The following is a 24,583-nucleotide window of genomic DNA, read 5'->3' as shown; positions in this document are numbered from 1 at the left end:
CCAAAACACCTGAAAGGCCACTCTATATATTGACAGCCACTAAACTAAAGTGGATGATTGCAGAATTCTTCCTCTGGTTAAGAAAAACAACAAGTCAAGAACACTCTTGAAGAAGTTGGGGTATTATTGCCAAAGTTTACAGTCAAGAGGCACCCTCATGAGTGCAAATACAGAGGGTTTTACAACAAATGGCCAAATCAGTGGTTACAACCAGCTATTTGATAACAAGAAGGCCAAATTAGACTTTAAACATATAAAAGTGTCTGCTTTGTTTGGGGAAAAAATTATTTGCACAGGTTAACTTGTACCAGAATGATGGGAAAAGAAAATGATGCAATGTTATGATGTGGGGATGGCTGCCAGTGGAACCAGGGCACTAGTATTTATTGATGATATAACTGCTGATAGAAGAACTCTGAAGTGTACAGAGCTATACTCTCTGCTCAGATTAAACCAAATGCTGCAAAACTGATTGGACGGCGCTTTACAGTGCAAATGGATAGTGACCCAAAGCATACCGCAAAAGAAACCCAAGCGTTTCTTAAGAAAAAGAAATGGGATATTCAAGTCAGTCACCTGATCTCAATTCAATTAAGGCCTAGCAGAGTGTCTCAAGGGACGAAACAGCATTTGGTTGCTATGTTTGTTTGTCCAGTTACTTTTGAGCGTCTGAAAATGTTAAACCCCTTGAATTAAAACTTTAAGTCTGCACTTCAGTCACATTTGTATTGTCTGATTTTAAATCCACTGTGGCAGTGTGCACAGGCTAAATTACAAAACAATGTGTCATTGTCCAAAAACGTGTGATCCTAACTGCACATACACGACAAACATACACCATTATATAGAGAACACCGATCAGAAGGTTTGATAATGTAAGTCTTTCCAAACAGTTATATTTGGACATCTCGATGTTGCGCTGATGATTTTAAATAGATAATTTTAACAAAAATAAACAGTATAACATACAGTGTTTCAAGTAATTGTCCTTCCTTTGCAAACCTCTTATCCTATTTACTGTAAATCATTTCATAAGAAAGTGAGACAAAAAGCTCCTTAGTGAACACGTATGTTCAAATAACGAAATAATTATTCTGTGAAACTTATGTCAGGGTTTGGGTGGCTGTTTTTCCACACTGTGCTTTTGGATGTAATCATAGACTGGTTTAAAGTGGACAAACAGTGGGAACTAGGTCAGGAATCCAGCTGAGACACTTCATGCTGCATTTTGCATATACCAAAATATTTTGCAACAAGAACTGCCAGACACTAAATCTGGGACACTGTTGTAATTATTACACCATAACCTACTGCAGTTAAAGTCCATCTTACAGTAGTCTTTTCTGTATGGAAAAATTGCACAGGAATCTTTAGTCAGTTTTCCTAATAGTGCCCTTGTTAGAACTGGACACGCAGAAAGATCACTTTCAGCAGTTTGGTATAATTCTTTGACTCCGTGTTGCAAACAATGACTTCTTTTAGGCCTTCTACTGATTATTTAATCTGTCATCAAACAGGATTGTACTTTGCACTGTTATTGCACATTTGTTGCATGGCCTATCAGACCACAGAAACTTTTCCCTCGCAGCAAATCTTGCTAATTTTCTGGCTGTGTGTGAAACATCCAGACAGAAACATTTGAAATCGAAATGCTCTTGGCTTTTCAGTAATACTCTCAAGTGACAATAATGACACATGATGTACTGTAGACTCAAACGGTATTGCAGAGTGGAGTCTAGAGCTCTCTGTGGCAAAATCTCAAAGGAACTGACTATTAAAAGTTTCATAAAGGTAGCAACAAATCCTTTGCAAGGGAACGGTATTGCATTGCAGTGCACAAGCGTTCATCATATCATGCCGATTTCCTCTACTGTAGATCACGATTTAATGTTATGCACTCTGCACTACTTTCCCGCATACTTATTAATACCATGACTCCCTGCCATTCCCAACACTGCACCAGTATACCTGGTGAGAGAAGTTGAATAGTATGCATGAAAAGAAATTTAACAGCGATTCCCCAACAATGACTCAGGATTTTCATTAGCTTTGTTTCCCTGCTTGGTAACATTCAGGAGTAAAACAGATGTGTTTTATTGAGACTGTTCTCGTGTAGTTGTTTGTAGAGCTGCTTGTGTTTGAGTTTAGCAGAGGCTGGGAGACAAATTGACAGAGAGAAAGAGAGAAAGGGGGAGCGAGGCATAGGGAGGAATTTCAATGTCTTTGGCCCAATTTGCAAGGAATTGATAAACCACTGCATTCCAAGTGTCCCGATCCCCAAACTGCAGTGCTCAGCTGCTGTACATACCGCATGGTGATACTGCATTGTGATCTCTAAGACAAAGCTGCTTTCTTCATCTGCATCTTTGTCAGCTGAAGTTTGGATGTGTCTCAGCGCGTTCGTTATCCAGCTTTCCCGGGGAATGATGGACGGCATGATGTCTCACACCTGTCAACGAACGCACGAAGAAGAAAAACAGGGAAACTTTGTGCACCTGTGTGATGTATGCAGTGTTACATCTTCTAACGTCTGTATATGTGTCAGACTCCAAGACAGCAGAAGACAGAAGCACGCACTCGTAAATGAGAGGTAGACACTCTCAGCATAGTTCTTTGTTACGCGACTATTTTGGTACAAACATTTACCTGGCAGTGTGGCAGTTAGCTTTCTGAAATTTACCCTCATTTGAAACTAGCTGTGTATGAATTTCTGGCTCTGAAGAGAGTCGTCATAAACACACAGATGATGATGGAGCTGGAAGAAGAAAATTAGATGGAGTGATGGGATGTGAGAGATGCAGATAACAAGGAGAAATGAAGATGAGTGCAGGAGAAAAAGATGGAGGACTGCAAAAGAGAACTGATAGAGAGGCAGGGGAGGAGACACAGTGTGCAGTGTGCTTGTGTGTGTGTGTTTTTTTTTTGCTGATACAGATCAGATTTCATAAAGATCCACATGATTGCCTCATAACAACGGGGACGCAGAAAGGAATGAGATGGAGAGATGAGGCAAGCAGAGACATGAAGAAATTGATAAATAGCTGCTTGCCCTTCGCGCAGCTGCTTTCTTTGTTTTTTCCAGAGTGTTTTTCCCCCTTGGTGAGCTTTATATGATTATCCTAACAGTGTGTCTGAAAAAAAATGTCAATGACAATAATTGTCATAGAAATAGGAGTTTCTACACGAGTCTCTGATTAGATAAAGTGTGCAGTGTTAGATGGCGCTGTGTTGGCTTTTTTCACTGTCCCCAGGAGTCACCTCTGCACCCGGCTTCTCAGTTTCCCTGATTGACAGTGAAAACCACGGCCTGATCGCTCCTTATACCAGGAACTGGCAGTGAGCCAGGCAGTAGGCTAAGGTGCTGCTGAGCTTGTGACTTACTCTGTCTACACGGACTTACTGAATGACTGACTGATCGAATGACTGACTTAAGAGATAAAGAAATACTGTGAAGCAGGTGGAGAGGTTGCTAAACATTTAAAAGCAGTCAACAGTCAAATTTTGAGCTATTGCAATAGATTCATTAAAGATTTTGTTGCAATAAGAATAAGATAATATATAATTAAAAACTGCATTATCTTGTTATTAAAAATGACTGTTAAGCAGAGGGAAATGTAGTCTATTACTGCCCCATCTGGTTGAAAATTTCAAGCCCATGCCTCTTACAAGAACAGATAGGTGTGGTCAGAAAGCAGCAGCAGGGATTCGAAGAAGAGTTAAAGTTCTTCCCGATGACTAAAGCAGTGCTGTAAAATCATGTTAGCAATCTCAGAGTCGTGCTTGTCATAATATGTGTGGTAGTTTTCTGATGAGTGTTTCATCTGTGAACTGATGAATAGATTTTTAATTTCCTTCACTTTTAACACAGCCTGAAAGCTTCTCTTTGCATAATCAGAATTTGATCCAGAAAGGCAGATAAAAAACCAGACTGTAGAAGAGTTGGATCAGGATAGGATTTTATGGCATTTATGCCGTATGCACTCACTGCATAGAGCCTGCAGGCAACCAGCCAGCTCAGCCGGAGGAAGTGTCTAACACACATGATCTCCCCGATTGGTTGTTTTTTTTTCTCCACCCAGAGGAAGCAGCTGCCTGTTAGCAAGTGCTACAGCTACAGAAAATGCTGTCTAGCTCAGCACTACTGTACTTCTGCCCAGATCAGGATAGTTACTGTAGGTGCTGTATTGCACCTGTAATCATACCTAATGGTGAGATCAATGTGTGCTGAATATGACAAACTCAATTCTACATCATCTAAACTAGAATTCTGACCACTGGAGGCAGAAAAAAGTGCAGCGTTGAGAGATGTGAGTCATATCACTACCCATATCTCATTTTTTGCAGCAGTTCAAATAGTGAATAACTATAACTGAATAATGAAGTGCAATGAAATGAGTGCAGTCCGATCAGGCTTCAGCAAAACTCGATGTTATGAGTGGGTTTAAGTTAGAGAGCTTCTTCTTCAACCAGAAATCCCAGCATAATAGTGAGTCACTGCTTTACAATATGAGGGGCAATACTACAGTTAAGGTCCAGTGACTCATAGTTAAACTGTGAAGTGACTAAATTATGTCTTTCTTCCTCCTGTTTATCTAGTAGTATGATACAATTTTGCTTAATCTTGATTTAATACATGTTGTCAGATACCAGACGGCTTTAGAAATGCATTAATAAATACAAGAGATGCATAAAATAGTATGAAATCTTTGCATTTACTGCATTTATCATATGCTGATATCAGCTTATGCAGAGTTTTATTAAAAACTAAACTTGTAGAGTCATTGTTGATAAATATTTTATCAGTATACCCCTTTCTAGTGTATGATATTTGATACACAAGTTTTTGAGACTTCATCATCATCCTCAGTGGGATTTTCTTTCACCTGAAAACGTAAATAAATTGCACAGCACATGTTAAAGCAATAAATTGGGAAAGAAATGCCATTAAAATGAAAACTTATGTGTGCAGATGGATATTTATTTATTTTCTTTACTTGTCAGAAGGTTCAATAAACACTCCATACTAAAAAAAAAAAAGTTTTCTGGAAATTATTTCATGTTTCAAGCTTTAGAGGGTTAATGTGACAACTCCGCTTGAATCCACACTGAAGTCTGCTCAGCTGTGATGTGTACTCTGCCACATGTAGTGCTGAGTGTATTGTAAATTATGGAATAATGGAGCAGGAACATCTCCGCTGACAGACTGTTAGTTAAAAGCATTTTCAGACTGCCCTTTTTTTTAGCATTACACTTTTTTTTAGAAATTCTTAGAGTGCAAATAATTCTCAGGGAAAGTTGAACTAAAATCTTTATGAAATCCAGATTCACAGACTGAAAGGCAATTTTGACCCTAAGCTCTAAGGAAAAAAAAAAACTCAGTCCAGCCTTCCCAGCTTGTTCTTTGAGGCCCAGACTTCCAAGCGATAACCCAAACCTACAACCTTTTGCTGCCTTCATTTATAATTCATTAAGGTATTATGCAATGACCACGAATCCAAGACAGTTACAATAGTGTGGCAGCTGTCAGAGCACCAGGATGCCAATTACAGTCTATGGCCATGTGGCATCACTAGCGCCTCTTTCTGGCTTTCACCTTTTTGTGTGTGTGTGTATGAAGCAGTAAGTGAACAAGAAATGAAAACAAGAGGCAAAGAGATCAACAGGAGAAACACAAGGAGATTGGAGGAATGAATTTAATGAGGAGCTCTCCACGTTATGTAATGCAAATATGAAATCATGAGAAAGCAAAAAGGAAAGAGACTCCCAGAAAAGACAGAGGAAGGGAAGATTATAAAATCAGGGGCAGCAGTGATTTACTGAGGATTTTCAGAGTTCATCTCATTTGTCAGATTTATTTCACACACATTTTGTTTATGGGTAAGTGATGGGTAGCAATAAATGCCTATGCGGAGGCATGGGGATACTCAAATCCTTCCTCAATGAGATATTTTACACCATTCACAATTATTTTGCGGTTGAATCATTTTCCACACACAATATTTCCCATTCAGAGCAGGCTGGAGGCTACCCCAGCACGCACTGGATAAAGGACTGCGCCCACTCTGTCACATAAACAGATCAACACACTCATTCACATTCACACCCATACAAGCATTCTTCAGTTTTTAGTTCATTTTACTTGGATATCTTTAGAGAGGGAAGAGAAATTGGACTAGTGGAGTTTATGGTTCACTAAATCACTGTGGATGACATGAAAACACAGTTACTCACACCCAGTCCTTGCTTTTATAGTTTCTGGTGGTCATTTTATAAAAAAGCTAATGGTAATGTTTGTCACACTGCTAGTGTTTTATACTTCAGTGGGAAATCTACAATGTAACCTACTGCCTCTGTGCAAACCCCTCTGAACCATGCACCTTAACACAGGCGGTTGCTTGATGTGCGTCTCCCTAAAAATGTAAATACACGTCAGGTTGGCACACCTGGATTCATCCTGCTCACTTTCGACTACTTTTTCACAGCAGTTTTTAAATATATCAGTGAGAGAAAAACAACCATCATCTCAGTATAAGGAATAACATCAATATAAGGACACACATAAGTTGGCAAATTCCTGGAGAGAGTGTTGAAACTATCGGAATGGATGTGAGGGACTTTACAAAAAAGTGGAAAAAGTTGAATCAACCACGATAAAGAGTGGGGACACAGGTGGGAAAAAGTCCCAGCATTTTATTGGTTTCTGTCAGCCAGCAATATGTATGAAACACGAGCCACACACACACACATAAAAATCATACCAACGACATCGGCCACTTCTACAAGTTATATCGTAGGCACTCGAAAGATTCCCAGTGAAAGCCTAAATCAGACAAGATGCTACCAGTGATGCTGTTTCTATTGTTGACTTGACATTACGGTCATAAATGAATGCAGTGGATTTTCAGCTTTTCACTTGCTTACATGAAGACTTAGTTGTGTCTGCTTTTGCAGTCAAAAACAGCACATTCATGTGTTTGCCTTTGTGGGGGAAACAGAGTTAAGAAGCTTCCATGCTGAAAGCGAGTGGCAGAGCACTGATTGTTGCAGCAACAGGCAAAATAAAATAGGCTGGTTCCAGTTTTAACTTTTCATAACTTTGGGGTGAGAAATTAAAGTGACTACCAATAGGAGCGAATGATACTGCTGATTGACACATGAGGGGGTGGTAAGTAGATTAGAGAATTACCAAAACAACTGAAAGCCAGAATGCCCACTAGCAGCAACCTGTCAGCCACGGAGTGATGTGTGATGAGTGAATCACTTTTTATGTGGCTTTAAAGTTCGCAGTAGAGAATCTAGTGAGTAAATGGTAATGTTGGTCTGTGAGGTAGCTGCTTATTCTTTCATTCTTTTTTCAGGGGTGTCAGGCTTGCTACTAGGAGAGCATGTTGACATAGTGAAGTAGAGGAGGAATGGAGAAAGAGGCTTGATTATCACCGGGACTTTTCAGGCTGCCTGCAAGACTTTTCCTTGCTATCAGTTTGTTGCACCATGGTAAAATCACTCAGTAGCCAGCAAGATAAAAATGCAACCTTCTTTCAGCAGTTGCAGGAAACTGATTATTCAATGAATTTCTATTTTTGTATCCAGTGTACCCCATTGTGAAAACAAGATACTGTAGCTTATTGCCATTGCCTTGTTTTTCTTTCTTTTTCAGGTCCAAGAGTGGTTATGTCTAAACTGTCAAATGCAGAGAGCACTGGGGATGGATATGACCACACCACGTTCCAAGAGTCAGCAACAGATTCACTCTCCTTCTCATGCAACCAATCCAGAACCTAAACCTAACGCTTCAGCTCAGCCCACACCTCAGACACATACACCTCCTCAGACGCAGCCTCCATTGCAGGCCCATCCAGTGCCTGGCCCTACCAAACAGACTGGTCCAGCTGGCGCAGGTCAGCAGCAAGCAAGGCTGCCTCCAGGGGCAGTCCCTCTCCCTGGGATGGCCAAGGCCCCATCCCAGCCTGATTTATCCCGTAGTTCACCCGCCCACCAACCCCAGCACCCACGCCAGGACCAGACGCGCAGTGCAGGAAGCTCCCCTTCACGACAGCCCCCACCTCCAGAGCAAACCTTCGGGAAGTTGTTTGGCTTTGGTGCGTCTCTTCTCAACCAAGCAAGCACTCTGATATCAGAGACTACTCAACCCCAACAGCAGCCCCCTAAACCAGCCCCCAAACCAGGAGGACCTCCTGGTCCAGGAGCTGGGGCAGGTAAACCCTCAGGACCTCAGTCTGCACAACAAGGGCCTCGGCCCCCTTCTCAGCAGCAGCAACAGCAAAGGGGACAAGAGGCCAAAGCCTCTTGTCCCCTTTGTAAAACAAATCTCAACATAGGCAACACAGCAGAACAACCCAACTACAACACCTGCACACAGTGCCGCTCTCAAGTGTGCAACATGTGTGGATTCAATCCCACTCCACACATAGTCGAGGTAAGATTCTGATTTCCAACACAAAATGGCATGTTTTTGTGAAAAACGCTGAATTGTTGCATACTCGCTACAATGGTTGTTATCAACTTGATGCTGCCAGGTCATCTTGGTGTGTTCTTGGTGTGAACAACTTCATTTCACTGAGGATGACTGCTTGTACGAATCCAGCATGTGGCTCCAGGGATTGTCAAATAGACAGCAATTGCTGCATTTATTCTATCCTTGAGAATCACCGTGACTCTGATTCTCTTGTTCCTTGGTATTTTTTTTTTAAGAATGACCCACTCTTTCTCACTCTCATTCTTTAACACAGAGCTATGAAGGCATTATTACAAATGATAACTAAATGATAAATAGCTAACTTGATAACATTTCTTCATTGATATTTGGAGCCTTCACAGCTTGCACAAACAATATTTTACATAAGCCTGTGAGCTTCTCCTTTTTCTCCTGCCTTTCTCTATTTCACAGTCGGGACCTGCTTCATTCAGCTCCGTCAGGGCCTTTCATGTGGTTAGCAGAGTGAAGTCCAAGCTGTGACTCACCTCATCAGTGACTACCCTGGAGAAGCGCAGAAATAAATGACCTATCTACAGGAAACAGAGGCTTATTAAATTCAATTTAATGGATAATCTTAGTATTGGTTAGTCATATCTCAGGGTCACCTGAGGGTATATTTCTTCTTTAAGTGCCCCCTTGTCCTGTGTCACGCTGGGAGTCTGGTTGGTAAGAACAGGACCTGACAATAGCATTCAGAGCCAGGCAATAACAGAGTTTAATTATGCAAATCAAGTCCAATTGAATGATAGCAGTAATAACAGGCTTGCTGCAGAGCGCTAGCGTTTTATGGGCGAGTCTTGTCTTCACAGGCATCGGGTTGTCACAGGCAGTAGCACAGCCCATTCATAGATTGCTATGGAAACAGAGAGATAATTTGTTTGTCAGCCATCCCTTACATGCTTGGATGCTGAGATGCTCAGAGTCTGCAAAAACTTTCAGACTGCTGTTGCTCTTCTTTTAGGAGGAACTCAGTTAATAGGTGTGTTGTGTTTCTGCTCTGCAGGCTTAAGCCTGCATCTCAATCCAGGATTCTTTCCAAATCTGTGAACAGGTTTTGTTGTCATTCCTCGTGAGCTGGCAGGTGGGTCGCTCCAGAGTGGGTGAGAACCATTTGGACATGGTGTGAGGCTTTGTACTTTGAATCTTGGTTCCTCAGCTTGATTTCCACAGCTTGTTTGGCACAGATATCCTCCTTCTCATCCTCTCTTAATCTCTCCAAACTTTAGTGTTTCTTTGCGCCGGCAATGTTGTAACCATTCTTTCTTCTTTTCAAGGATGTGGTAACAAAGCTGTTGGGGTTAGGGATGCTGTACTGTTGTAATTGTAAAACTTTTGATACGATGCATCAAATACCACTTTTGCACAACACGAAGTTTGAGCCATGTTGATATAGAACGTAGGCCATGGAGGAGAATTGTCAGCATTATGGAGATGTTTAAACTAAGCAGTGGTAACAAAACTAAAGAAGGTTGCCTTCCCTATGTGCATGAGTCCAACAGACTCATTGAAGAAGCTGTCATATGCTAGATTTATTGTCTGTTTGACATGCTGGTTGTTGGATAGATCTGGATATCCTCTTCCCACACAGTTTTTCAATGTCATGACAGTGTTGCTCATTAGCTATAATAATTTTGAGCAAGTTAGTCAATGATGTGATGCACTTTTTATGCATACAGTGACACTATGATTTTATCCATGTGCTGATTTGTGTTTGAGTTTAAAGAAATCAGCTTTATCAGGTTTTGGCTAAACAAGAAATACTAAATGATGAATAGTTTATTGTGTATAGTGTTTGCTGTTATTTATGTTATACTAGTTTTTCATTAGGCACAGGTGTTTGTGCTTAGGACTGCTTGTTATTGCAAATATCTAATCCGCTAATCACATGGCAGCAGCTCAATATACTTAGGCTTGTAGATATTGTCAAGATGACCTGCAGAAGTTAAGAAAAAGCATTAAAATGGGAAAGGAAGCTGATTTAAATGACTTTTAAGGTGGCATTGTGGTTGTTGCCTGACAGGCTGGTCTGAATGTTTCAGAAAGTGTTGAACTGCTGGAATGTTCCTAAACAACAAACTCAAGGGTTTATAGAGATTGACCTGAAACCAGTAACTTAAATAATCACTTGTTACAATAAAGGTATGCAGAAGAGCACACAACACAAACTTTGAAGCAGCAGAAGAAGACCACACTGGCTGTCACTCCTGTCAGCTAAGAACAGGAAATTGTAGTTACAGTTCACACAGCCTCACCAACACTGGACAATAGAAGATTGGAAAAAGGTTGTCTGGTCTTATGTGCCTTGACTTCTGCTTTAACATTTGGCTATAGAGTGAGAAATTTGCATAAACCAGCGGTCCCCAACCCCCGGGCCACGGACCGGTACCGGTCTGTGAGTCAATTGGTACCGGGCCGCGAGAGTTGAGGCTCAGGTGTGGGTTCAGGGTTTTTAGCGGTTTTTAGCATTTATCGTTTTTATCGTTAACTTGGTTTCCCTTGGTCTTTTCTTGTGTGTTATGAATAAATCGTCTTTTTTTTGGTACCAGTACTGGTTTTGTTTTGTTGTATTTATCCGTGACACCTTAAAGGCCGGTCCGTGAAAATATTGTTCGACATAAACCGGTCCGTGGCGCAAAAAAGGTTGGAGACCGCTGGCATAAACAACATGAAAGCATGGCTCCATCTTGCTTTGTACTGTATCCGTGACTCAGGATGAATTTGCAGCAACTGTGATGGCTAAAGTCAACATGGACCAAAGTCTCTAAGCAATGTTTCCATTATCTTGTTGAATCCATGCCACACAGAATTTAGGCAAGTCTGATTGTAAAACATTGTTCAGCCATTGTAACAAAATAGCCTGTTGGTGTATGTTAAAAAAAACATCATTACCAGATTTATATTTCTTTTCTGCTTTTGTTTTTTTTTTATATTGTTATTTAATTGCATGATATTTTTTAGAGAAGCAGTTTGGTTTTTACTGATACAATTATCTGAAGATGTCTGTTTTTCCTGCTACAGTTGTACAGAGAACTTAGAATAAACAGTTCCTACAGTGTTGACAGCTCAGAAGATAATTACATTAACTGAAAGCGGGACACATGTAGAGAAAACTAGTGTCTAGAAATTGGCAAACAGAGGAAACGCAGAGAGAAAATTTACCTAAATTCACTGGACCTATAAAACTGTTGAATTATTTGTTTCAGCCGCTTGCCTACGTCATGCCAAACCATCTCCGGTAACAGATTGTTACATTTATCGAATGCATATTCTCTCACAAGGAGAAAAAAAAATTCTAGCCTGTGGAAATCAGAAAACGCTTGAAGCATTCAAGAAGAAAAAAATATTTTCCGTCACATTATTAGTGACACAATGCATAATTCATCCAGAGTGAATTAGGCTGAGCTGCATTATATAAAAAAATAGCGAGCCCCTTTTTAATCTGGGATGAGACGAAGATTGCCAGTGTCTATGCGAGAACGTGTTGAAGAATGGAGGAGGAGGAGGAGGAGAGGAAGGAAAGAGGTGAAAGATTGAGGAGGAGGAGGAAAGTGAGAATCAGTGATAATTAGCGTGAGGAAGCCAACTGTTTGTTACATTGCGGAATATTTCACATCAATTAGTGTTGAAAGTCATGTGTGGCTCTGAGTAAATAAGATGTCCTTGTTTTGGGAGGTTTCCTCCCCCTTTATTGCTTCTGAAGGAGATTTAAACAAACCCCCGTGTCATTGTCATCTCCCCAGAGTTTGGCTGTAAATAGAACATAGAATATTTTCACTGGAGTGTCTGCTGCTCAATCTGTTTCACAGTACACTGGATTTCAGTCCTTACTCCTGAATAACTCTGTGCTTCTGTCTCTCCTCCTGGTATCACAGTCTGCTAGTGAGGCAGACACGGCAGAGTGGATGTCATACTTTAGATCTTTCATGACTCGAAATACAGGTAGAGGTGTGACTGACATAAGAAATTACCTCTGACTTCCCAGCATTCTCACTTTAACATTACTTTAAAAAAACAAAACAAAACATGATTTCATTGTGTTTTTACTCCATATGCCTATTTTTCCCCGTCCCCATGGTTGGTTAGATGTTCTCAACCGACCCTGTTTGCTTAAAATTGTCCCCATTGTTTATAATGTGAAAGAGGCCCAGAGTGGATATTTAGTCAAAAAGGAGCAAATTTCTCACAGAACTGCAGAAAAGTGTAGAGAAACAGAAAACATAGCTCATCAATAATTCAGTGAAGGAGAACATTATAAATAGTTCATGCAGTGTGCAGCAGTGAGAGAGCTGTGTTTGATTCCACATGTCACATAGGGTCAGTGTGTGTTGATGCATGTGTGCATGTGTGCGTATTTGTGTCTGAGAGACAAGAACGCATAAACGCAGGTGTCCTGAAACTAGTTATTGTTTCTGGATACGTATTTGGACATTTAGACACAAATATTCAGGCCTCTATGAAAGAGTTGTTCCTTCTTTTATGGGAATGTGGCTTTTCGGCTGCTGGTTAATGCTCTAATTTTCTAGAGTATCGAGGTAGATCAGACAGACTTGTGTTTAATCTAAGCACATCCTGGTCATGTGTCACTAAAGTAAAGTTCAGCTGTGGTCTATTTTGGATCTGGTTTCAGTTCACGGCGGTTAGCGTAATAAAAAGCTGAAATAAAGTCAGAATTTAATAATCAACTTTTTGACATCAACATATGATATTTACCAGTTATAGTATACACTGTTACAGTCTCATTCTTTAATATGCACAGCTGTAGCAAGGCAGTAAAGAGGAAAAGGCAGTCTGTTAAATGAAAAACCTGTATGGTAAATTGGCGCCTTTTATGCACCTTCCACAGAGGATACAATAAACTATGCTGCTCACACATGAAGTGAATTTGCAGAAGCAGTTTTAGCTGTTAAAACAGGGCTGTCAGACATATGAACTGTGGGCCACATCCAGTCCACCGGAGGAGTGGATCTGGCCCACCAGCAGCCCAAGCAGTGTAAATTGTAATCATTAGAAATGGTTTTAATGCACATGTAATGACAGTAGATCAGTAGATGTTATAGTAGATGTCTCAAGAATGTAGTGTGGAAGTATTTTATTTTTATTTGTGCACTGTTGTGGTTCACTAAAGATCCAGTTAGGCTGTACATGAGTCATGAGCTGAAATTGGTGAGACACCTGCATTTTACATGTGTTTAATAAAAAAGACTTGATTCGATTTGTGTTGCGAGCTATGCATGAATGAAATTCATATGAGTTATACAAATCATTGGTCTTCTTTTCTGGCTTTTCACCACAGGAGCCCGGTGTCCTTGAGTACACATCCTGCATACAGTGAACATATGTAGAACATGTAGTATTTGCGAATGTGTCACCGGACTGCAGGAACACAGTTGCTGCTTTCACACAGAGCGGCAGTGTAGCTGAACACACCATTCTTATTCTCAAACATGTTGGAAGTGTTTTCTGAAGGTTGGCACCAGCCTGTGTCTCCCTTAGGAGTCTCATCCAAAGCCAGATGGCTGGTGGCATCAGGCATCCAAGCCTGCCATGCTGAGCCTGGCTGCTTCCAAAGTGATGATGGTACGCCATCACAGATTCAGACACCCACCCGGCCTCGATCAGCTGCTCGCTGCCTTTTAATATTCTCATATTCCTTTATACTGCAAGTGCTGCGTGCCTAGAATAACCCAGTGCAGATAGGTTCTGGAGGAAGAATTACAATTTTCAGGTCCACATGAATCTTGCACATGTCATTCACGCCTGCACGTTTCTAGTAGGAGTGAATATGACTTAATCACAGCCACTGAAACACGATAATGGGGATTACAGCTACATGCAGCGAGGTCTGAATTTACAGTTTTAATTTCTCAATTTGTGAGCTGGCTGTTGAAAATTACAACATAAAAATACGGAGCAAACCTTATTCATCTGTTCTCCTCAGCTTAAAATGGCCCTTATGCCAAAAGTACATATATATTATGAAACACCTCAATGCTTGCTTGTACCTTATGATACCTTTGAATATTTCATCCCTTTCTCATACGTGACTATATGCAGATTAGGGTAGATTTGCCATATTCATACAGTAAAATTGTCCTGCTGACACGTCATTCTTCATTGTGATGCTCTGGTTGTTTTGTTCTCTTGTCTTATTTTCCACTTCGTGATGGATCTTTGCACGCACACTCCTACTCTTTGCGTTTCAATGATCTCCTTGTTCCTTTTGCATTCCTCTTCCTCGTGTCTACACGAAGGAGTTGGGAACTGCTTGCTGTTGACACATTGATTGAACTGGCAATTGCTTCTGGTTGAATACCTTGCAGTTGACATTGCAGCATGGGTACTCAGCACTCTTGATTTAGTCTGTGTTGTATTTATTTAGCCACAACAGAAGGACTAGCATTTTAAAACCTCCGCACATAATAAGAGAGTACTTAAAGGAGCTGATACGGAGGAAAAAAAAGAAACACAGAGATGAGTGTGTTTCTGTGTGCATGTTAAGGGGTTGAGTGGGGATTTGGGGTTGGGGTGGGTCGTAGAGGGAGCTAGTTGGGAATAGTACTAATCCATTTTGAGGGAGTTTGGTGGTCCCTTTGAGTAAAGAGCTTAACCCCAACACACCATTGTAAAGATCCACCCACACAAATAAGTGCCATCTGAGAATTGTAAGCCTTGTTGGGTGATTAAACTGAGACAATGCCATTTCTTACTTTGTTTGATAACCATGTTAGTATTGAAGAGGCTGTAAGAGGGAAATACCCTGTTCTTAATCACATAAACCCTGCGTTTCTAATAAATGGGTGCACTCTTAGCTTGAATTAAGATCAGTACAGTATACACTACAGTATGATAAAATTCAGTGTGTATGACTGTGCTGTGGATGACTTGAAGATGATGTGGTGTACAGCCATGACTGTTTCCTGTTGAGATTATGTGGCACCCAGCACAGATGGCTCGCTGGTTTGAAGGCTTAAATGCCACTCACTCTCATCCCTGGGAACTATGTGTTTGGAACCAGGCTCTGTGCTCAGACAGAGTTGCATACTCTTTCCCTGAACTTCTGTATGCAGCAGATCTATGGAGACAACCAGAGGCAAAGCTCCCAGAGCAGCTTTTAGAATTCAAGTCTTTTTGAGATTTTTGACATTTTATGGCAACATTGTTTTGCCCGATTGTAAAGAAAAGAACAACAAAAAGTAGAAAAAGATAAGAGGAAAATGTCTAGCACGAAGCCGACACTGGGACTGCTTTGGTTTCCGCATTATTCTGCTGCATTTCTGCGCATTGCAAACGTAAATTTGTCTCTAGATGTCTTTGAGATCAACTTTAACCTGTAACTTGCTCTACCTGCACCGGCTGTAGTATCAGTGCTTTTCATGAATAACTACATGAGGTGAGGAGCACATGGACCATACTGAACTTGAATTACCCCTTCAGACCTTCTGGTTCTATCTTCAAATGCCTTTTCTCTCCTATCTTGTAAGAAAATGTGCTTTGAAGCCTACAAGGGGCCTCGGCACTGGCTTAATCACCTCTTCAAAACTCATCATCTTCAAGGCCTGATGGCTATGCTAACTAGCTTTAGCTATGCTCCAGGGATGTCTGGCAGTGTTGGGTCTATCATTGCTGTCAGAGCCACAGAGGCGGGCCAGTGCAGTCCTCCCATCTCTGCTACTGGGCCATCCCGTCTTAACACATCACTTCACATGCCTCATTGGTGCTCCTGCTCTCTCTTCCCCTCAGCACCTCAGTCATGCGATTGCTCCCTAATGCTAGCATTAGGAAAGAAGGAGGGGTTAGCTGAATGCGCTCTATGCTTAGAGGCTGCAAATACTAAAAGCCTGGCAACACAAATGTGAGATTATAGGACAGGAATGTGTGGTTGTATGTCAGGGGAACACAAAAACCGAGCCAGGAAGAGGGAGAGCTATAATGAAAGGGAGCGGGAGATTGAGAGACAAAATGAAAGAGATAAAGCTCACTGATCGCACAGATATTACATTTAACCCCTTGCTAATCTTCTCAGTGCTGCAGCTGTCGGGCAGCTCTGGAAATGACCAGATCAGTTAGTGATGGTCTGGGCTGCTGCCCTGAACAGCATCCCAACAACAAGTATAGCAAAAGCAGCCTGAGGATCTTTAGGCTCTTCTAAACAAATGGTGTTCTCACTGTCTCCATTAATGAAGACATCGGGACTCTGCTGCCGAGGAAGATGGAAGCTGTGTTTTTTCGATATATATATATTTTTTTGATATAGTATTTTCTGTTTTGATCGTTGGAGAGTTGATCCCTGTTGACAGGATGCCACAGAGATGTGCAAAAGACTTGAGCCACCACTCGTGTCTCTATATTTTACCAGGGGATATGGGAAATAGATGCAGAGAAATGTGCAAACATACATGTAAATGCAGTATAAAAAGGGAAAAACAGAGGGCAATATCAGCAAACTTTCTTGTCATTTCTTTAAGAAGTCATCAGGAACAGTTTTTCTGGTCTCCTGAAATGCATTCAAAGCACTTTGGATGTTGGCTGCCAATCCCACACTGTTTCAATAACATTAAGGTCTGCGCTCTAGGGAGGTTAATTCATGACTGATAGTGTTCCACTGTGTGTTTCTAACCGCTTATGCTTTTGTTGCATTGGCAGCGTGTTTTGGCTCATCCTCATGCTGAAAAGTGAAGCCACTGCCAATCAGATGCTTTCGAGATTTCATGGTGGATCAAAGTTTGACAGATCCCCAAAACCACTGGCTGAAATGCAGGCTCAAACCATCACAGAGCCTCCACCGTGTTTTACAGATGGCTGTAGACACTGTTGTACCTCTCTCTTGAGCTCCTCTGTGCATATTGATGATGATTTAATCCAAAAATTCAAAATTTGGATTGAGATCATCATCATCAGATCTGTTGCCACTGATTTTCAGTCCAGTTGTTTTCTAAGTTGGCACACCTCAGCCTTTTCTCTGTTTCCCTGCATTAACCCTTTAAAATCAAGTATATTATATTTGATGCAAGTTTTGTGAGCTTTTGAGACTCCTACATCATTAACGTGATTTTTCTTTTTCCCTCTGAAAAAAACAAAATAAATTGCACTGTACATTTTTACAGAATACATTTTTAAGAAATGCCTGATGTAGCAAATATGATACAAATTTAAACTTGCAAAGTTACTTTTCACCAGAAGGTTCACTAAACACTCAATTTTCATGGTTTGGACTTTAAAGCGTTATGAATGGCTTCTTGACAGCCACCCTTCCCCTGGTACCTGATGAGGCTTCAGGGAAAGCAATGAATTTAATATACTATGTTTCATATGGACACATCAGCCTCTTGAATTGCTTAAATGTATAATCATGAGAAAGAAGTTTGCAACTTTTTCTTACATAAACTTTCTCCCCAGGACATTTTGTCACATGTCAAGTTTAGTATTTTCTTATCTAATCCAACCTGTGTGAGCCCAGGCTATCTACAGCTAAGGTAAAGCACACATTGTGTCTCATTGTGGATCTTTTCATTAATTGAAATGGTCTAATCCTGTCTAAATTATGCCAGATCATATCTATAAAGCATGTAGATACATTTCTAATAGCCACATTTCATACTGCCTTGCAGACTCAGTCGGATGCATATAAGATGGCTCATCAACCTGCACGTGAGCCTACTGTAGAATTAGCAGACATATTTCTGCTGGACGTGTTCCATTAAAGTTGTCATCTTACTATGTTCCAGTGATAGATTACAGCTTGAGTGACTTGTTTTGAAGTCTTATGTGAGGTACATAAATTTTATTTGCTTGACTGCTAGCTGTGGCTTTCTCCGGCAGAAGTAACAGAAACTCATCTAAAATAAAACAGGACTTAGCAGACAGCCTGATTAACTTGTCCTGGGGACAGACATATGTGACAAAATGAGATGCATGACTAGCGTCGGCTGCCAACCACAGTGTAAAATAGGTTTGCTTGACAGCAGCTTGATTAACATTACTGGAAAACAGAAATAGTGTTAGAGGTGTGACTTTTGTTTTTGTTACCATCTTTATTCTTTATTTGCCTTTGAGGTCTTTTGCAAAATGTGCATCTGACTCTTTAATCTTCATGGCATAACCCATCTTCTGTATGATGCTACCGCAGATAGACTATACGCTTATCGACTAGTACATGCATCTCACTTAATCTCATTTTGCCACACTGCAATTCTGTGTCTTCATTATCTTGCTGACATTAAGTCTGTTTGCTGATTAAATCCTGCAAAGGTTCAGAGCAGTGAGTAAGTCAAGAAATATAGCTGCGTTATACTGACTGCGTTAGACAGTTTGGCCACAGAGAGTAGTGCATTCACTAAACTAAGTTGAGCTGTATGGCATCGCTGTGGGTGCTTTTAAAGCAAGATTGCAGAGGGATAAACACTGCAATTCATCTTGAATATTCTCAGGGCAAATTAACAGAGCTGGGCTAAAAGGCTTAACTGTGAAAGGAAAGAAAAAAAGAAAAAAATGAAACAGTCAGATGCCTTTCTTGCCTTCAGAACAGCCTCAGTCATCCTTTGAATGCTGTCTTACAATTCCTCAAGTGTAAGAAGGAGGATATTAGATTGTTCTTGTCCTCTAGGGATGAAAGAGGTGGACTGAAAGAATCTGTCACGATGATTGAGTTATATTTAGCAGGGGTGGAGGCGACAGATTAGCATTATTACTGTACTGGCTTTTTATAGAAATATGTCCTTCCCCCTACCTTATATTACAATGCGTTCAGTTCATACTGTAAGCATGTGGACATTTTGTTCTTTGGGGTCTGTGCTACAGGAGATTAAATTGAAAACGAAATAATGGGTACGTTCGGCTTTAATTTGAGAATCCTGCACAGCGGCAAGAGTGTGACAGTTAAAACATTTATTAAACACTTGGCTGTTAAATAAAAAAATGATCAGAACCAAGAGTTGGATATGTTTCTTTTCTAAAGATGGATAAGTGGAATAAGACAGGAAGAGCTACCACTTTGTGATTGGAGGCAAGTAGGAGATGTACATGTACATGTCACTTGGTCAGGAACTAAAAGAAGACTTTATAATTATAAGCTTAGAGGATTCACCAGGAAATGCACCAGAAAATGTCTGGCAAAGTATCAAAAACAACAAAAACAACAAAAGACCAAGCTGCAGTTCACAAAAAATGCCAAACTGTGAAAGGAAGTGCTACAGACTAAAAGAAAAACAATAAAATAAAGAACAAATCAAACCTCTGTGCTATGGTGGAAAATGAGAGTGGGGAGGAAAAAGAACAAGTCGTGAACCAGTGAATCCTTCAGTGAGCTGCAGACTAAGTGAGGACTGAAGAAGGCACAAAACATCTGTTAATGTCTTTGTGTCAGTCAGTAGGGCCAGTTATTACTGCAAAAGACTTTCCATGAAGCATTAAATATGAATAAAAACACTAAAAACAGTACCATGTTTGTACATGTTTATATCAACCTGAAGATGAATCTGTCCAACAACATTCTGTACGAGTTTTAAGTGGTGCAGGCTATTTTGGCTGAGCCAGCTGAGTATGAGAGTTCGCAGTGATTCAGGAGAGACACGAGGGAATTTACTCCTTTTTGTAGGTCACCTTATGAAATGAACGCTCCTGTTTATTAAACAAGCCAAAGAAAGCAAGACCTGACAAGTTGAAAATGAGGCACATAAGTTCTTAACAGAAGACTTAACACAAAGTGGACAACTGATTTATCTTAAAAAGGAGCAAATAATAAAGTGTTGTCCTCATGAAGATATAACAAATATTGACTAATCTCAGACAAGCTGGTAAGAAACTAAAGAGTATGAGGGGTGGAGAGCTCTGTAACTCTCTGCACATAAAATCATTTGCAGTCTTTAGAATACCAGATATATATTGAAATGATTGAATTGTATATTTGTATGTTAATCAGTAAATAATTGATGCATAAATGCGTACATACAGTCAAGTCCATAATTGGTTGGACAAGCACACCACCACCACCACAAAGACACCCCTTTAATTCGAGGGGTTTTATAGAAGTCTTGAATTAACTATTTAGGAATCACAGCCATTTTTGTATGCAGTCCCCAATTATCTGAGGCTCAAAATTAATTGGACAGACTAAAATAATTTGAAATTATAAGTATTTGTTTTAATACTTGGTGAAAATCATTTGCATTGAATGAAGGCCTGTGTACAAATGCCATGCTTCTTCCCTTTCTAATAAAAGTAGTTAAAAATATTTTGTTTAACCATGTTTTGGTTTGTTGTTGATACTTTCGTTAATTAAATCTATTCTGTATCTTAACTTATTTTTAACTTTTATGGACTTATTTATGTTTCTTATTTATTTATTTAGTGCACAGCAATTTGTGACAACTTTAATAAACATTAATAACCATAAACATACTAAATATTACTTACTTGATGTTGAGAGACCTTTACTTCAGGTGCCATCACTTGTTACTGCTTGTTACTAGTACCTCTCAGTGGGTTGAGGTTAGCTGACTTGTTTTTGACACTGAAGAATATCTCATTGCTTTCTTTTGAGGAACTCTTGGGCTGCTTTTGCAGTGTGCTGTGGGTCATTTTCTGTTTGCACTGTTTAGTCCCGTCCGATAAGTTTGCAGCATCCGGCTGAGTCTGAGCAGAGAGCAGAATTTATCCTGATACGTCTATCAGCAGTCACGTCTTCAATTAGCCAGTCATACATGCCCATGCTATAACATTGCCTCTGAAACTGAAACTGAACTGAAACTGACACCATGCCTTAACATTGCCTCCACCATGTGTTTTCTCTGTGTTTACTGTTTTCTCCCCATCATCCTGGTACAAATTAATCTTGATTTCTTCTGTCTAAAGAACTGTTTTTAGAATCACTGTAACCAGCGGGTTGCACCTTGTTATAAAGCCTCTGTATTTCCATTCATGAAGTTGTATCATGATTATAGACTTTGACAATAACACGAGTGTTTTTAACTTCATTAGATCTAGTGAAGTTATTTTCTTAACCATGAAAACGATTCTGTCATCATACTCTTCGGTTGTCTTCTGTCATCTTTCAGGCCTTTTGCTGTTTTTGAACTGGTCAGTGCATCCCTGATAGGTTTATTTTGTTTGTTCAGCCCAATGATGATCTCCCCCTATTTAAAATTACAGTTTACACTTCACAGTGTAAAGCTATAACGGAATCAACTATGAACAAGGCTCGGCTGGCTGTGAAACTCAGTTAAATTAATTCTGAGCCTCTGATAAGAGGAGACATAATGCAAAACAATGGCTAGAATTGTTGAAGAGTGCAAACAAACAATGCTAAATTTTTATAAACTCCTTGAATTAAAGCTGTACTTTAATTAAATGCAATTTTTCTAAATATAAGAAGCAAAACTATACAAATGACATCTTTGTCTGACACATTATGGACCACCACTTTGCTGGGTTGAGCTACTACTTAACCCAGCAGAGTCTCGCTTAAAATCACTGGGTGGGATCCTTATGGCGTGGTGGTCGTTGGTGGGGGAAGTATTCACTTAACAGTTAAATGTATGATTTATCCCAGTGCAAAAGCCCTGTGGAATATTTTTACAATTATTAGATCGATTATATTGGAATTGTGCTCCAGCTGTGTTGGAAGATTGCTCTAAATCGTTATCAAAACAACTGACAGCTATCTGTCAATAGACTAAACGATAAATCTGATTTATGTTGATTGTTTTTGTATGAATTGTATTAATCTGTACATATTTTATAAGGTCTTTATATGTTTTATATGAAAAAAGTGCGAAGAACCTAGTAACTAGTGCCATTAGATAAATGTAGTGTAGTAGTAAAAAATGTCTTGGAGAAGTGTAACGCCTAAGTACATTCCACTCCTGGTGGTACTATGTAGGCTATAGCTAATGAGACAGGCAGGCAGAGCAGCACAGAGCTTGACAGCATGAGTCTGAGCTTAGGGCAACCGAAATCCTGTAGTCGCAGAAAACTGTCTCCACAAGCACTTACAGATTCGCCACAACAAAAGACGATATAAGATCACATTTAAAAGGACGCCAATTGAGAGGAGCAAAATCCTTGGACTTTTCAAGCCTTTTTTTCTGAATGCTTAAAGTGATGCTTGAAGAAGTATCTCTTAAACTAAACTCGTACACCTAATACGTTTACTAACTGTTCTAATTTGGATGCAAATTCTTTGCTTGGCACTCAACTTGTAATTTTATACCACAGTTTAACAGGAGTGTTGTATGATAGGTTTGTAGCATAAACCTATTCGCTGGAACGTTAAGGACAATCTGCTACACAGCAAAAAGCAAGACTCAAGGCACCAAAGTTCTCTGGTTACTCATGCATGAGGGAGACCTGGCTGGGGCCAAGCGTCGTTCCACCACTTGACCACCATCAGACTCTCAGCCAGGCTCCCCATAGCACTCCTTTTATTGTGGTTACATGAATATGCATAGGGTCATTAACATATAGCATCTTACATAGGTATACATGTGAACAAAGAATACTGTGTGTGTGTGTGTGTGTGTGTGTGTGTGTGTGTGTGTGTTACTGCTGATCAAAGGGTCAAACATCCTTGGTCAGGAAGAGGGTAGACTCCCCCCGGTGAGGAAGTCCAGCAGTTCATCTAAACAGAAAAGCACTTAGACTAGAACAGACGTAGCTACGTTAATCCTACCATAAAACAATTAAGACAAGATGCGACCTCTTCCCATGCTCCCAGGATGTAGGTGTGCATTCTAGTGGAATACACACCAAGCCTCTGTAGCCTGTTAAAGATCACACAACTTATCACTACACAATTGATTATACACCTCTAAGAATATATGGTTAAATGTTTCCTAATACAAATGACAATAATAAAATCTAAACCCAACATTGTACATTCAAACACAGCACTCCAGAAGACAAGCTGGTGAGCTCAGAACAATATTCCATGTGATGTGCCTGCAGTTATGGCCTGACCCACAATGCCTAGGTTTTTTCCTAGCACTGCAAGGTTACCTTTTTATGTATTTGTTTTTAATTGAAAAGTATTAAGCTGTTTAGAGGAAAAGAAAATGCACGTTTTTTTTTTAAAACTACACATCAATGCTTTATTTTTCACAAAATTTCATTGCCCTGAAACATAGAACGAGCCAAAACCTCACAGTGTCTTTCACTGATATTCTTGTTAGTGCTCAATAACAATAATGCTCAATAACTGATTTCTTTTGCATGAGATGCATAGTTCAATTTAATTCAGTTCAATTCAATTTATATAGAACCCCTTCACAAAAGCAGTCGTCTCATTATAAGGTAGAGACTCTACAATAATATAGCGCAATTATAATACTTTTCACATTTGAAGTTAGGATTTGTGGTTATTATGTAGGGTTTCGCAGAAAGAGCCAGTAGTTTTAAAAGTAGTGTCAAAGCAGTTATGTTTACAGACATGTTACTGAGTCACAAGTTTTCATATAATTCACTCTCAATAATGACTAAGACTGAGTACACTAAGGTTTTGAGTAAGAGGCAGATCTGTCTGTCATCAGCAGTGGAATGGAACAAGACTTTATGCTGCGGAATAATGTGGCCCATAAGGAGTACATAGATCCCCTGTTCAAATGACTGCTGCGAGGCAGACATCACCTAACACAACACAGAATTTTCAAACGTTAATGTAATAATAAAGAAAAGCTTATTCCCACACACAAAATCCTGGCAAAAGGGTAGTGGTAACATTCCCCTGCTGACATTTGTGTCTGAAAACATACATTTTGGACACTTCTGTATTTCGAGCTCCCTGCTGAGGCAAGATTGCCTCACCAATCAAATAGGTCTGCATGTGTGCTGGGCAAGAAAAAGCACCTGTTGTTCCTGCTGACATGAATAGAAAAAGACAGAATATGTAAATAAAAAGCAGGAAACATGACCTGACCCAGTGCTGCGCAGCTCCCAGAGGGACAGCAGAGACACACATTATTGATTGCAGATGACGCACTATTGTCCTGCAGCAACACACTCTGCTGGAGAGGCCATGAGTCCCCCTCTCATAGAAAATTATTTCCCATATAGAGTGCCACTGTTTTGGAAAATATTTATCCTGCACTCTTAGCA

General features: G+C 40.1%; 1 protein-coding gene across 2 annotated transcripts in view; it reads left to right on the top strand.

Annotated features, from left to right (window-relative positions):
• The window catches only part of bsnb (bassoon (presynaptic cytomatrix protein) b), a 74,692-nt gene that overhangs the window by 18,075 nt on the left and 32,034 nt on the right, over window positions 1–24,583 (top strand). For both annotated transcript variants that reach the window (XM_085353284.1, XM_085353283.1), the window contains exon 3: window positions 7,658–8,437. In XM_085353284.1, the coding sequence (XP_085209410.1) occupies window positions 7,658–8,437 (780 nt within the window). The remainder of the gene's footprint in view (window positions 1–7,657; window positions 8,438–24,583) is intronic.

This window comes from Diplotaxodon limnothrissa, linkage group LG5 (assembly GCF_057381915.1).
Source record: "Diplotaxodon limnothrissa isolate DT_005_m linkage group LG5, D_limnothrissa_male_GT1.1, whole genome shotgun sequence".
In the NCBI taxonomy this organism is placed as follows: Eukaryota; Metazoa; Chordata; class Actinopteri; order Cichliformes; family Cichlidae; genus Diplotaxodon; species Diplotaxodon limnothrissa.
The sequence above is the reverse complement of the archived record's forward strand: the minus strand, read 5'-3'. Positions and strand labels throughout refer to the sequence as shown.